Source organism: Parasteatoda tepidariorum, chromosome 1 (genome assembly GCF_043381705.1).
Source record: "Parasteatoda tepidariorum isolate YZ-2023 chromosome 1, CAS_Ptep_4.0, whole genome shotgun sequence".
NCBI lineage: Eukaryota > Metazoa > Arthropoda > Arachnida > Araneae > Theridiidae > Parasteatoda > Parasteatoda tepidariorum.
In genome coordinates this window covers 69,530,472-69,543,235 of record NC_092204.1, presented here as the reverse complement: position 1 = coordinate 69,543,235, position 12,764 = coordinate 69,530,472, and the positions used below count along the sequence as shown (strand labels likewise).

Here is a 12,764-nt window from a genome sequence, read left to right as displayed (position 1 = left end):
GAAGAATCAAATTTTCTTCACTAAAATATAAGCATCATATTTTAAGTACATGTGAAAAATATGACTCCTCTATAGATAAAATGTTTACTGCAAGAGAGTTTTCTTTGAAGAGTGCTGTATTAGGACAAATTTTTTGAAGTGGGTTATGAAATTACCAAGTATAAAAACAATTTAAAACGTTTGCACAATTGTATAGACTAATATGAAACATGTCAGGGGAATATAGCAAGTTATCTGGGTCTTAACTAGCCAAATTACCAATTAATTAATTGAAAATTTGATTTAATGCGATTGAAAACTAGAAAAAACAAATAAAAAAACATTCATCTATTAAGCCACATTTTAAAACATGTATACCCCAATTTCAACCTCTTCAAACAAAAGCCAGTCTCATTCTGTTCTAAATAAATTTAAAAAATTCACACGTGACATTGCCTGTTTCATTATTTTTTTTGCTTATGTCAGCCTGGCTTAAATTTATTTTTAAAGGTATTGACATGCCGCTGCCAAGAGAAAAATATGCTTTCTTTATATGGCGAAATTTTCTCCCAATACAATGAAATAAAATTTAGTTACTATAAATAAAAATCTCATTTAGGCATATTATAAATCAAAGTTAATAAAAGTAAATCAAAGCTACTAACTACAGATAGTTTTTTCTCAACTGTATGCAAACACTATCAAACAATTAAAATTCATGCTTATATTATCTGCAACCTAAAACTTAGATATAGTGACTAAAAGTTAATTGAAATATTCCTTAAAATTTTCTTTTTCATCATTTACTTTTATCATATTTCCTACTTCTGCAATACATTACATGTGTTATTTCACTACGGATTTTTAAGTGTAAACAATTAAACACTATTGGTGATATTACATCTCAATCTTTGACCACTACGTTTTGCTTTAAATTCATATTTTAACTCTAATAAAATTACAACTAGCATGCAAGAAGAAGTTTTAAAACAACTAAAAATTACCATAGAAATACTTATACTTGGACAGTATTTTCTTAAAAATCAAGCAAAATATTTATGAAAAAAATCAATCTAGCCAAATTCCATAAATTTTTTAAATATCTACTCTAACCATTTATTATTATTTTTTAACCCACTTTTTTTATTAAGATAGATAATTTTTTTCTTCGGCACTAACTTTAATAAGGCTTGTATATCTTTCTCAAAATTCAGGTCCAAAGACTCCATCATAGAATCTTCTGAGAATAACACTCTTTTGCCATTTTTTCCCCGTCAAGGCTATGTTGCTAATCAGAGCCATAATTTCTTGTCTTTTTATTTCATGAGGTATTCTTCTGAAATTTTTTGTACTAATCTAAAAACATGAAATACGATGAAAACTTTTAAATGCTTTGGCGGTTTTTCTCAATTTCATAATTTTTTCACATCATAAATTCCATTATTTTTTATTTTTGACTGACTGGAATTATCTATTTTCTCTTCCGTTTTTGCATTTGACATCTCTTTTTTTTTTCTATACTTCCAAACTTGATGTTCTAAATCTTCAGTTAAATCCACATTATTTACTTGTGCTATTTGGCCACTTCTTTCCATATTTCCAAATGCCAACAATTATAAGTTTCAAAATCTTTGTTTGACCCTTCTATTAGCCCTTTTGATCTGGTTACAGATTTATGGGCGTTGCAAGTACTTTGCTTCACAATTCAAAATAATTTGTGTTTCTTGCAAAATTTATGATATTCCGGTGTAGGATGATTTGATTTCCTCCATTTATCATTCTTAATCCATATTTTCCTTTGGAATCTAGTTGACTGCTTGAAACACCACAAAGCAAAACTTTTTTTTTTTTCAGGTTCCATTGCTCTCGCCAACTGTTTTGTACAGCGCTTCCTTACCAGTACTTTCACTTCAGATTTTTTTTTTCTTTTTAACAGATGGGGCCTACCATCAACTTTTGATGTATTTTTCTTAGTAAACCCTGCATTTAACTTAAGTTTTTTATCCCTACGAGTCTTGCTATAAACTTTTGATACACTATGAGTTTTAGTGCCACCAACATGTCAAAGTGGTAAACTTCGTTTCCAGTATTCTCTTGACTTCCTACCGGGCTACAACATCATTGAGTATTAAATTCCCCAATTTAACTTTTCGGCACTCAAGGTTGCTTACACTCTTTAATGCCACCTCGTCCACTTTTTCATTTTTTCCGTCACCACACTAAACATTCTTGCCTCTAAGGGTTGTTTCCAGCATGGTTTCACTGACCTCAAATTTATTTCCATTACCCATTTATACCTCAGTGGCATTTATCATATAATTGGGTATACTATAGTCTACGTCACAGGTTGTGTTATTCCTACTAAATTTAACCCATGAACGGCATTTTCTGCGAGCCTAACTTCAAGCCACAAATAAACAAACAAAGTGTTTGATCGTTTAAATAGTTGCTCGCAAGATTTTATTGCATTATAAAGAAAAGTAATTGATATTCGATTTTTGATTAATAATTGATTTATGTGGATAGTGGCATAGAATTTAGCATTGCGTCATGGTAAATGCTATTCCTACTAAGTGGAAGTAGTTGTGTTTTTTTTTTTATATTATACCCAATTACTTTCTGTTGTAAAGAGCGTGTCTTCAGCCCACAAGCATGCGATACCAAAAAGTGCTTCTTGATCCACCACAGAAACCTCTGGTTTGTCCACCTCTGAAACTCTGTTCACATTTGTCTCTCTTAGTACTTCGATTTTCGTTTGAATTATTTTTAAAACAATATTTCCACATTATGTTCTTCCTTTCTACTTTAGTGACAATTTCTAATTCTTATTCAATTCATATGAATCCCGACTTTTGACATTAAACTTTTTATAAATTCTTCTCAGATTTTGTACCTTGGCGACTGTTCCATTTGTTCCTCTGTAACTTGCATGTTTTTTACTACTTTATATTTTGGAAACTTTTGTACCTCTCCCATGACTCCGAAGTACTTCGGAAATCGAGTTTCTCAATATCATTTATTGGCCTTTCGAACAATCTTGAGAGCTTTTAAATTCAATCTTAGAAATTCTCCTCATTAACAACCATGCATGTCTTGGCAGCATATTCATTTTCTTGGCCTGCAGTTCTAAATTCTTATGCTTTTCCCCCTTTCCTGCTTCTAACTGCCATCGAGCGTAAACAGTAAATTTACTTTTCCACACTCCTTTCTCAAAAGCACTAGTCCCACTTCATAAGACGCCAGTTATCAGGCGAATATGATGAGCGATCTTGGTCTAAACTAGCTGAATTACCAATGAGTAAATTGAAAATGTGATTTAATGCAATTATAAAAATAGGAAGAAAAAAACAAATAAACATTCATTTATTAAGCCGCATTTTAAAATACATCTACAACCAATTTCGAACTTTTCAAACAAAATCCAGTCTCGTTCTGTTTTAAATAAATTTAAAAAATTCACTAATGATGTTGTATGTTTCATCATTTTTCTAGCTTTTGTCAGCCTTGCTAAATTTTATGTTTATAAGTTCTGACAAAATATATATATTTAATTTTCACTATCACATTTTAAGTAATTTGAGCAAAGCTTTAAAAGCCATTGTGTAAGTTCAATATTTTAACTTTAAACAAATCTTCTCACTTCAAAAGGTTTTTTTTTTTTTATAAAATTTAGTTATTACACTCAACTGTCTTAAATGGTGGTAAAAAACAATCTATAACAGTAAGTTACAGAACTGGTTTTTTCTTTCACAGAGTGTAAGATTGTAATGACGTCCAATTTCAACCATCACAAAATAAACCTAATTTTAATATCTGGTTTACTTAAAAATTAATTCTCCCCCCCCCCCTCCCTTCCGTATGCCTAAAAATCTATGGCAAAATTTTTTGTTATCTCGTAAATATATATTTTGATTTATTTATTTATAATTTTTAATTCCTGCACCTGGGTAAAAAAATAATTATACTTCTGTGAGTCATTCAAAGTACTTTCAAATAGTTTTTAAATAATGTTTTAAGTGTTATAATCTTAATTTTTACTTCATGTTTTTGTTGGCCCTCAAAATAGTATTTTCTAGTTTTTATGGTCTGTTATTCAAAAATAATTGTGCATTCCTGCTTTTAAACAGTTTATATTTTAAAAATTAACAAATAATTATTATTTGGTGCATTTTTGAAACTTATGAAAAAATATCTAGTATTTCCTATTTAAACAGTTTGACACAGAGGAGCTTGCCAAAAAGTGACCACAACTAATGAAATATAATACAATAATTTATTTTCAAAACAATTAATTGAAAAATATATCCTATTCATTTACAATAAACTGGTATATAATATAAATTCTTTAAATAAATATTACAATTTATTATCTAGATTGCCATAAATCATTTATATTAAAATCACTTGGAGCATTAAGCTTCTTTAAATTTTGAATATAAAAAATTAGCTCTTGAGTCACCAACCTAGAAATAAAGAAAGAGAGTAGCAAATTAATTTACTTATCAAAATATTACAGATAATTAGCCATAACCTATACATTAAAAAAAATATTGTGCAAAATATATTTGGAATTGAAAAAAATTTCAGTTGCAATTTTTCTTTTTTTAAAAGTACCTAAATACAGTAAGTACATATGTAATATGTATTGAGTTAAAAAAAACATTTAAAATTACTAAATGAAATCAAGATATCTCAATTAGAAAAGCAGTGAAAACACATTTTAAGCCCCATCTTCTGAAAATAAAGTAATCTATACTATACTATTTATGTTTTGTTAAATCAAGGAACCTTTAAAAATAATAAATAACTGTAAAAGGTAAAAATTAATGTTGTATCACGAACTATATAGATAACAACAACAAATTTGTGCAAAAAGAAGACAAATTCTAAATCTAAAAGCAATTTTTAAGCCGAGGTAAATTAAAAATAATGTAAAAAGATAAATAATTTATATTTTTTTTTGCACTAATTGTTAATTTACAATCGCATATTATTATATCTAGCATACATTTTTATATCCTTATGTTAGCTGAATAGATCTGTATAAAAGTTGACTTTTGAAATTAACCTTAGAAGTAGTTTTAAAATACTCTCAGCTTACAAACATAATATACTACAATAGGTGTAATATACAACTAATTACACTCATGTCCAAAAATTAAGGAACAAATACATTTTTGTGGACAACTTATGAAATGAAACCAAATCAAGTAAAATTTCTGGCATGAACTTGCTTTATGGGCATCGCAACAGATTGTCCAAAAGATGTGGCGAAATAGCACTTCTGGAAGGTAGAATAAGAGGTACAGTCGCTTCCCCCAACAGCAATGCAGGTCTCACATGAATTCTCATGCTGTCAACAAGGTTGACAAATTTTTACATAAAATCTACTTTTCCCTTAAAGCAGTACTTAGCTCCTGGAGGTTTCTCAGAGGGTGTGTCGAGACATAATCATCCTGCTAAGAGCAGCTCAGACATACTCAAGAACATTCACGTCTGGCTGGCTACTCCTCTGAACATCTTTGTTCCAGTTCTGTGGACACTCCTTGTCCTCTTCATCTAAAAATAAACTGGGGAACAGTGCCTTCGAACAAACTTACATAGGATAATATTAAGCAACCAGCCCTTTACTTCAGAAAATACAGAGTACCTTTAATTTGCAACCTTGTAAACAGCACGAGAGATTAGTCATAGGTAGGGCTGCAGGTTTGTCGCGGCTCGAATTTCCGCGGAATTGTCATATATTTTTCTTAAAATCCGCGAATTTCTCAATATGTCTTGACTTGCGCAAAAATTGCTTAAAATTTGATTTTTTTTTCCATTTTTTATTTATTATTTTTATTAAACAGAATTTTTATTTTCCTGAACCTTAAATTGAACATGTAAAATTTATTAGATATTTAGGGGAGTGAATCAATAGCAAAATGACATGAAAATAGTTCCGAGATAAGAGATAATCACAATCTTGTCAACTAAGGTGGTCTTTCTACACTTAGGGAGGGTTTACCTTCCTGAAGTCAGTAAGAATACAAAAGAAATTGGAATCACAAAAGGAAAATGTTATAAATTAAATCTTTGACAGAAAAATTGTTATACATGCTATTGCACTGGGCAATGAAATTTCTACTGCCTTTCTACATATCCAGTTAATTCTTCCTAGGCGGCTTCTTGTGATTTCTTAAATATGGATCAGTTTCTTAGATGAAGGAGGGGGACTAGTAGTTAGTAGAGACTTGTAACTAGTAGTTTGAATGTAGAATGTTTAAGTTGTCACAGCAATTACTTCTTACAAAGCAACGGTCAAGGAATTGCGCGTTGGTAAAGGAAAATTGATCGAGTTTTGGATATCAAAGACCGAACGCTCCAAAAGTGGCAATACGAAGTTTGTCGGTGACTAAAAACAGCGTTGACGCAGAAAGATCGCTTTCTAAGTATAAAAATGTATTAAGTGATGAAAGACAAAGGATAAATGAGAATAATCTGACAATGTACAATACTTTGTACCAAAATTCTGTTCATTTAATTAAAAATATAAATATTACTTGAAATTCAAAGAAATACTTTCATAGTGTATTTTAAAACTTTTTTTTATTTGCGCAATTTCTGTCTTTTGCATCATTTATATAATAAATTTTTTTATGTTTAGAATTTGTGTAATTTTCAAAATTTCCCGCAAATTTGGGGTCTTTTTTCCCCGCGACAAACTTGCAGCCCTAGTCATGGGGCTTGTATTGCCAATTCACTATCCTTCGCAGGTATTATTTTACGTATTGATGCAACAAAAGTTACATCATTTTTGAACAATCTTGCTGTGATGCTTGATCTTAAGCCACAACTTTTTTTTATCTCGCAGGGGATACCTCTCTTTTTGGATTTTCATATTTGCATTAAATAGCAAAACAGTGCATAACTGATTAACTGTAAATCGGACAAAAAAGAAGAAAAAAACTTTTTTATTATCACCATTTTTAAATAAATTTTTAATTGTTTTCATTTAAATTCACTTAATTTGTATCACAATTTCTAAAAATTTGAAAAACTGTATTTGTCCCACAATTTTTGGACATCAGTGTACTTAAATTTTGTGATTCTATTTTCTCATTCATTGTTCTATTTCATTAATTTCACATCTTTATACTTATAAATCTTTCAAACTCAGATTCTGGTCATAAATTATATATATTCAAATGAGTAAAATATGCTAAAAAAGAATTGAAATATTCTTTTAAAAGCATGTTAAGAATATGTAATTTTAGCTGAAATAAATTATGTTATATTTGTGGTTAAGAACAAAAAAATGTAAATAAACAAATGAGTTTCTTCCAAACATAATTTCTAAGCTTAAAAAAAAGTGCAGTAAGAAGGAAAAAAATTTCAAGAATTGGCATTTGATTTATTGCTGAATAAAATCTCATTATCTAGACATAAAATAAAATTTGGAAAGAAAAAAAAAACTCATTTATTTTGAAAAATATTTTTCTTAAGAACTTGAGAGCAGAAACAAAAGAAATTACCCATGCTGGGGTCCACCATCATTGTTCACTTGCAATCGGGTAAGATGAAATCTTAGTTTAGTTTTAAAATTATTATTAACTCTACTGAAAATGTTATTCAATTCCTCAGGAGAGAGCACATTATGAATTAGTCCATGAACCTTTGAAAGCTGCTTAGAAATGGCAGTGAATGATGGAGAAGGAACTGGAGCTTTAACTTCCCACTAAAAATAACATAAAATTGAATTATGAAAAGTATCATTAATCACCAAAGTGCTTGTAAATTCAAAATAAAAATAAAATTATCCCAACTTTTAACTTTGGAAAACAGAAAACGTAAGACTACAGTGATATTTTTTTCTAGTACACTATTTTGGAAATTATACAAAAAATAAATTAAATATAATGAAATTTAATAAACAATTTATTGTTAAAAGCTATATATTGAAAAAAAAAACTTTTAAACATAGACATTATAAACACTTATTAACATAGACATATAAATAATTTCTTTCATAAATATGGTAAAATAAAATTAAATTAAATTATAACACTTTGACCAAGGTTTTCAGGATAAATGCTCAAAAATCTAAGTTAATAGTAACTTTTATCTTCCCTTTCCCTCCAAAAAAATCAAACTTACATATGAGTCTTTATAAACATTATTATAAGTGATTCCAAAAACATCATAAATGATAAAGTATAGAAAAATTATTTGTTAATCAAATTAATTATTTTTTTTATCTATTAAATAATATACATAGTATCAATGGTTGGAAAAACTACATTATTTTTACTACAACTACTTTTTTTAATTGTAGTAACTATTTCACTACTTTAAGGAGATGAACTTAGCTGGAGAACTTAATTTACACTTGGAACTAATGAATTAAGAACTTTATAAAAAATTGTTTTGAATAAGAAATCGACTTAGATTAAATATAGAGTAATAATTAATAAATATTTATTCATGTTTACATAAGCCAGTTCTTTATTCCAAAACTTATTATTTTTTTTAATTTGTTAATTTATCCTTCAACTTTTTATGCATTTTTGCAAGAGCGAACATTCGATATAAAAAATCTGAAATTTTAAAATACCTGAAATTTTTTTTATTGCTTAATGCCCATTTATTTCCTCTAAGAAATTAAGTACATCCAAAAGAGGTTTTCTTCCTTTGAAATAACATCAATGTTTTATGAGTGTGCATTCACCCGTGAAAGTGTGACCAGAGTGATTGATTATATTCTTTTCGTAATGGCTAGTTTAAGCTTTAGTTATACATGATTTTAAATATGTAATTTCTATGAATGCTCAGCTGCATCCATTGACAGATCTGCAAAGACTGTTTCTTTTTTAAACCAATGTTGTAAAAGTAGTTGCCAAGAATAGCTACAAATTAGTTTTTTTTTGTATTGCTTTACACACTACACTACTTTTTTTTCTTCAAAAGAAAAAAAAAGCACACAACACTACAAACTGCGGAAAAATACTGACTACAGTAGTTTCCCTACTTGTCATACGCTATTGCTGACCACTGCACAGTATAGCATTTTATTAATAAAAATTAACAATAAATCACCAATAGTTACCTTTCTCAATTGCACATCAAACATATCAGAAATTATTGATTCAAGTTTAAGACTGATTTCTCGAATGTGTTCTGTATAGTTCTAAATGAAAAGGATAACAAAGATTTAATAATACATTTAAGTAAATGGAAAACAAAAGTTATTCGACAGTCAAATAACTCGGGTTTTTTTACTAGGTAAGTTGAAAAAGTTTTGCTAACAATTTTTTATCAATTGCAATGATATTACTCACCAATTTGAAAACAAAGTAGAATAAAAATTTAAAAACTGGTAATAAAAATTTATTTTAACTACTTACTCTAGTAACATGATCAAAATGTTTATCTATTGTTTGCTGCCTAGTTGATGTTTTACTTTGGAAATGATTCTTAATGTAAGGAATGAAGTACACTATCAAATGTAAACATCGAGATGTCAAAGCTGCAATGAAAAAAAAAATCATTTCTAAATAATAAAATACTGTCTTAAAACCTTTTCCAAATATAATTGTTATTTAAGAAAACTTCATACAGATAGTTAACTCTATCAAATGACATCATCACTGGAAATGTTTTGTCTTAAAAGCACATATAAGTTTAAAAACTTATTTTTGAAAGTGATTTACTTGGGGGGGGGAAACAATGCAAGTTAATTTTGAGTGCTTCATTAACTATAGATTAGCTAACACGTATTATTAGTTATAATAGAATCCGCATATCCTAATATAAAGCATAGACTAAATATATTTACAGTGTAATTACTATGTATTTTTATAGTTTGAAAAGAAACATAATAAAGCATGAATCTACCTAAATGCTTGGTGTTAATTGTTTTTAATCCAACTAACTGTAGGGCTCCTGCACCAAGGACCAATTGACAAGTTCTTGAGTTAAACACCTTGAAATATAAAACAATTCATTAACCTTTAAAATGATATACATTCTAATAACTTACATATTTATTTTTACAAAAAATAAACTGCCTTTTTTTGCATTGCATCATGCACATAAAATTTTTGTAAAATATTTTGAACATATTTGTAATAAACACTTATAAATTATATTAATACCTATTTCAAGACACTATTAACCCAGAATTATACAATAACTCATGCTCGTCACAATCTTAAAAAAAAAAAAAGTTTCTTTTTTTTTTAAAATTCTGATGGAAAGAAATAAAATGAACAAAGAAATTTAGCACCTCTATGCATTATTCCCACAGTCACATACATATAGTTTTAAACTAACTGCATGTATCTACCACACAGATTCTTCAAACTGTGTTTGTTTAGTAGCTGCAGAATGCATAAAGAACATGTCAGAACAATAGAGTATGAAAGCACTAAATCACTTGTATTTCACAAATTTATAACTACAGCTATAAAAAGATTACAGATGCTGTCAAACTTCAACATCGTGAACTTTGACACAAATTTTTCGATATCACAAAAAAATCTGTATTTTTGGGCATTTGCTATGTTATTAATAAAAAAGAAATTTTTTTTTAGCCAAATATATTACTCAGTACCCTTCAATTTTACGAAACATTCTTCATCACAAAAAAATATATTTCCGAATTTTCAAAAACTTTAAAATAGTCTTTCAATTTTTAAAAACAATTCTGGAAAAATATCGAGAATAATTTTTTTAAAACCTAAAATAGGAGATATTATCATGTTTGAAAATAAACTGCTTGTGTTATCTATTTTTAAAAAAGTGAATACGTAAGACGTGTGCATAGAGATGGATACTCGATCATAATATTGGAAAGAACTTACTTCTTGAATGAATCCCCCCACCCAAAAAAAAATTTGATACTTAGGAGGTAGTTATTGTGGACAATAATGTTACAGTATGTGGTGATTGGGAAGAATCATAATTATTAAAAGGGATTAAAGTATCCAGAACTGCAGCAAATAAATAAAAAGCTAAGATACTCATACTGATGATAAAATTATTGATATCACAATTTTTTTTAATGTCTCCCTTTGAGTTCATAATATTGAGGTTTGACTGCATTTAGATATTTCCGATATTTATTATACTTTCTACTTGCATTATGTTAAGTTATAACATTTCAAAATATCTTTCTTAATTACAAACTTATGAATTCTTCTAAAATAAAAAAAAACAAGTTAACATGGATAAAGAATTAATTTGTATCTACTAATAAAAATGAATTTTATTTAATTTTTTATATAGTTTAAGCAAATAAAAATCTAATAATTTTCAAGATTTGAAGAAATTGATAAGGGTAACATTTTTAACAGGCAAAAACTGTTAACTTTTATGATAAATGAATTTATAGATACCTTTAATAAATCAATAAGTCGATTAGCAAGATCTGTTGCCAGCAGTGGTAATTCTTCCGCACACTGACAATATTCAATGACCATTTTTAATAACATCAAGACAGTCCTTAAAAAAAAAGTGAACACATATTAAACTATCTATACATGATAAGAATGGTGAATTTTCTAAAAATTTGATGCTAAAAAAATTAGAGCAAATATTAATGTTTTCAAACTTACCCACAAACTGCAAAATTTTGCCCATCAACAACTAAATAGAGCTGAGGTTGTTGGCTAGTAGCTAAGACACCTTTTTTCATATAAGTAATACTTCCTGTTTATATTACAAATGTATTGGAATCAATCAACGATTTCAAATAAAAAAAAAGTGCATTAAGTTTAATAAAAAGAATATTTACCAGTAGATATGATGCGATTAACCAACTCTTGAAACTCAGATGGAACATCAGCTTGTTTCCACTGCTCATTTTCCAAAATTAAACTAAAATAATAATAATCATGAGAGTCTTAAATGTTAATAATATTTATCCACAAAGTAGTTACAAATGAGACATAATAGTTTTGAAATTAAAAAACATTCTAAAGCACACTCTCAAAAAAGAATATATAAAAAGAGAACATTGAGATATGACTAAAAACAATTTTATTTAAGTACAAGCTATCTTATAACAAGATTTGTTTTTGTTAGACTTTCTTCTCAACTTATTGTGAGTAGATGGTGTGTTCTATTGTTCTTTTTTTGTCCTTATACAAATTTTAACTTCAGAAAGCATATTGTTCAGCACTCTAAGTTATTAAAAAAACGCAGTATGTTTAAAATCTTGTTATTTCTATATAAGAAGTCAATATTAAGTTCTGCATTAACTCTTTCATTGCAACGGACAAGATAATTCATCTTCCAGGAATATTTGCTATGCTCTATCGTTGTCTTAGTGAATAGGGTTATTAATTGCAATTGATTATAATTTTTTAAAGTAAAATAAACAAATTTTAAAGGAATTTGCATTATATTTCAATTTTAGTGCTGCAGAAGGACTCTAAGAGCTGAGGGAGGGACAGAGACGCGTCATTGCTGCGATGAAAGTGTTAAGTTTTATATAACTGTAATATTTAAAAAATAATATTAAAAATATTTAATAAATAATTTACTGATCTCTCACCAAAACAGTTCACAAAAGCATGATGGATAGGAAATTTTATAATGGCAGATGGACTTAGAATAAGTTCATTAAATAATATTAAAATCAAAGAAATCAATTCATGTAAACTAGTCATTGAATCAGAATCTTGCTCAAAACAATCCCTGAACTACTCATTAAAGTAAAGTGAAATATCTGTTTTGGGAATTCTCATCATTTATGATTTTTCATCGAAGCAATAATTATAAGAAATAAAAAATTCAACAAATTA

The 12,764-nt window shown here is 27.9% G+C and overlaps 1 protein-coding gene across 1 annotated transcript in view; it reads right to left on the bottom strand.

The window, feature by feature from the left end:
* Positions 1 to 4,238: 4,238 nt before the first annotated feature.
* The window catches only part of LOC107438984 (VPS54 subunit of GARP complex scat), a 32,377-nt gene continuing 23,851 nt past the window's right edge, over positions 4,239 to 12,764 (bottom strand). The window contains exons 17-24 of the mRNA XM_043038814.2: positions 11,753 to 11,835; positions 11,574 to 11,667; positions 11,355 to 11,460; positions 9,853 to 9,940; positions 9,363 to 9,484; positions 9,065 to 9,145; positions 7,494 to 7,696; positions 4,239 to 4,442 (exon numbers count right to left, since the gene is read on the bottom strand). Of these exons, the coding sequence (XP_042894748.1) occupies positions 4,346 to 4,442; positions 7,494 to 7,696; positions 9,065 to 9,145; positions 9,363 to 9,484; positions 9,853 to 9,940; positions 11,355 to 11,460; positions 11,574 to 11,667; positions 11,753 to 11,835 (874 nt within the window). The 3' untranslated portion in view covers positions 4,239 to 4,345. The remainder of the gene's footprint in view (positions 4,443 to 7,493; positions 7,697 to 9,064; positions 9,146 to 9,362; positions 9,485 to 9,852; positions 9,941 to 11,354; positions 11,461 to 11,573; positions 11,668 to 11,752; positions 11,836 to 12,764) is intronic.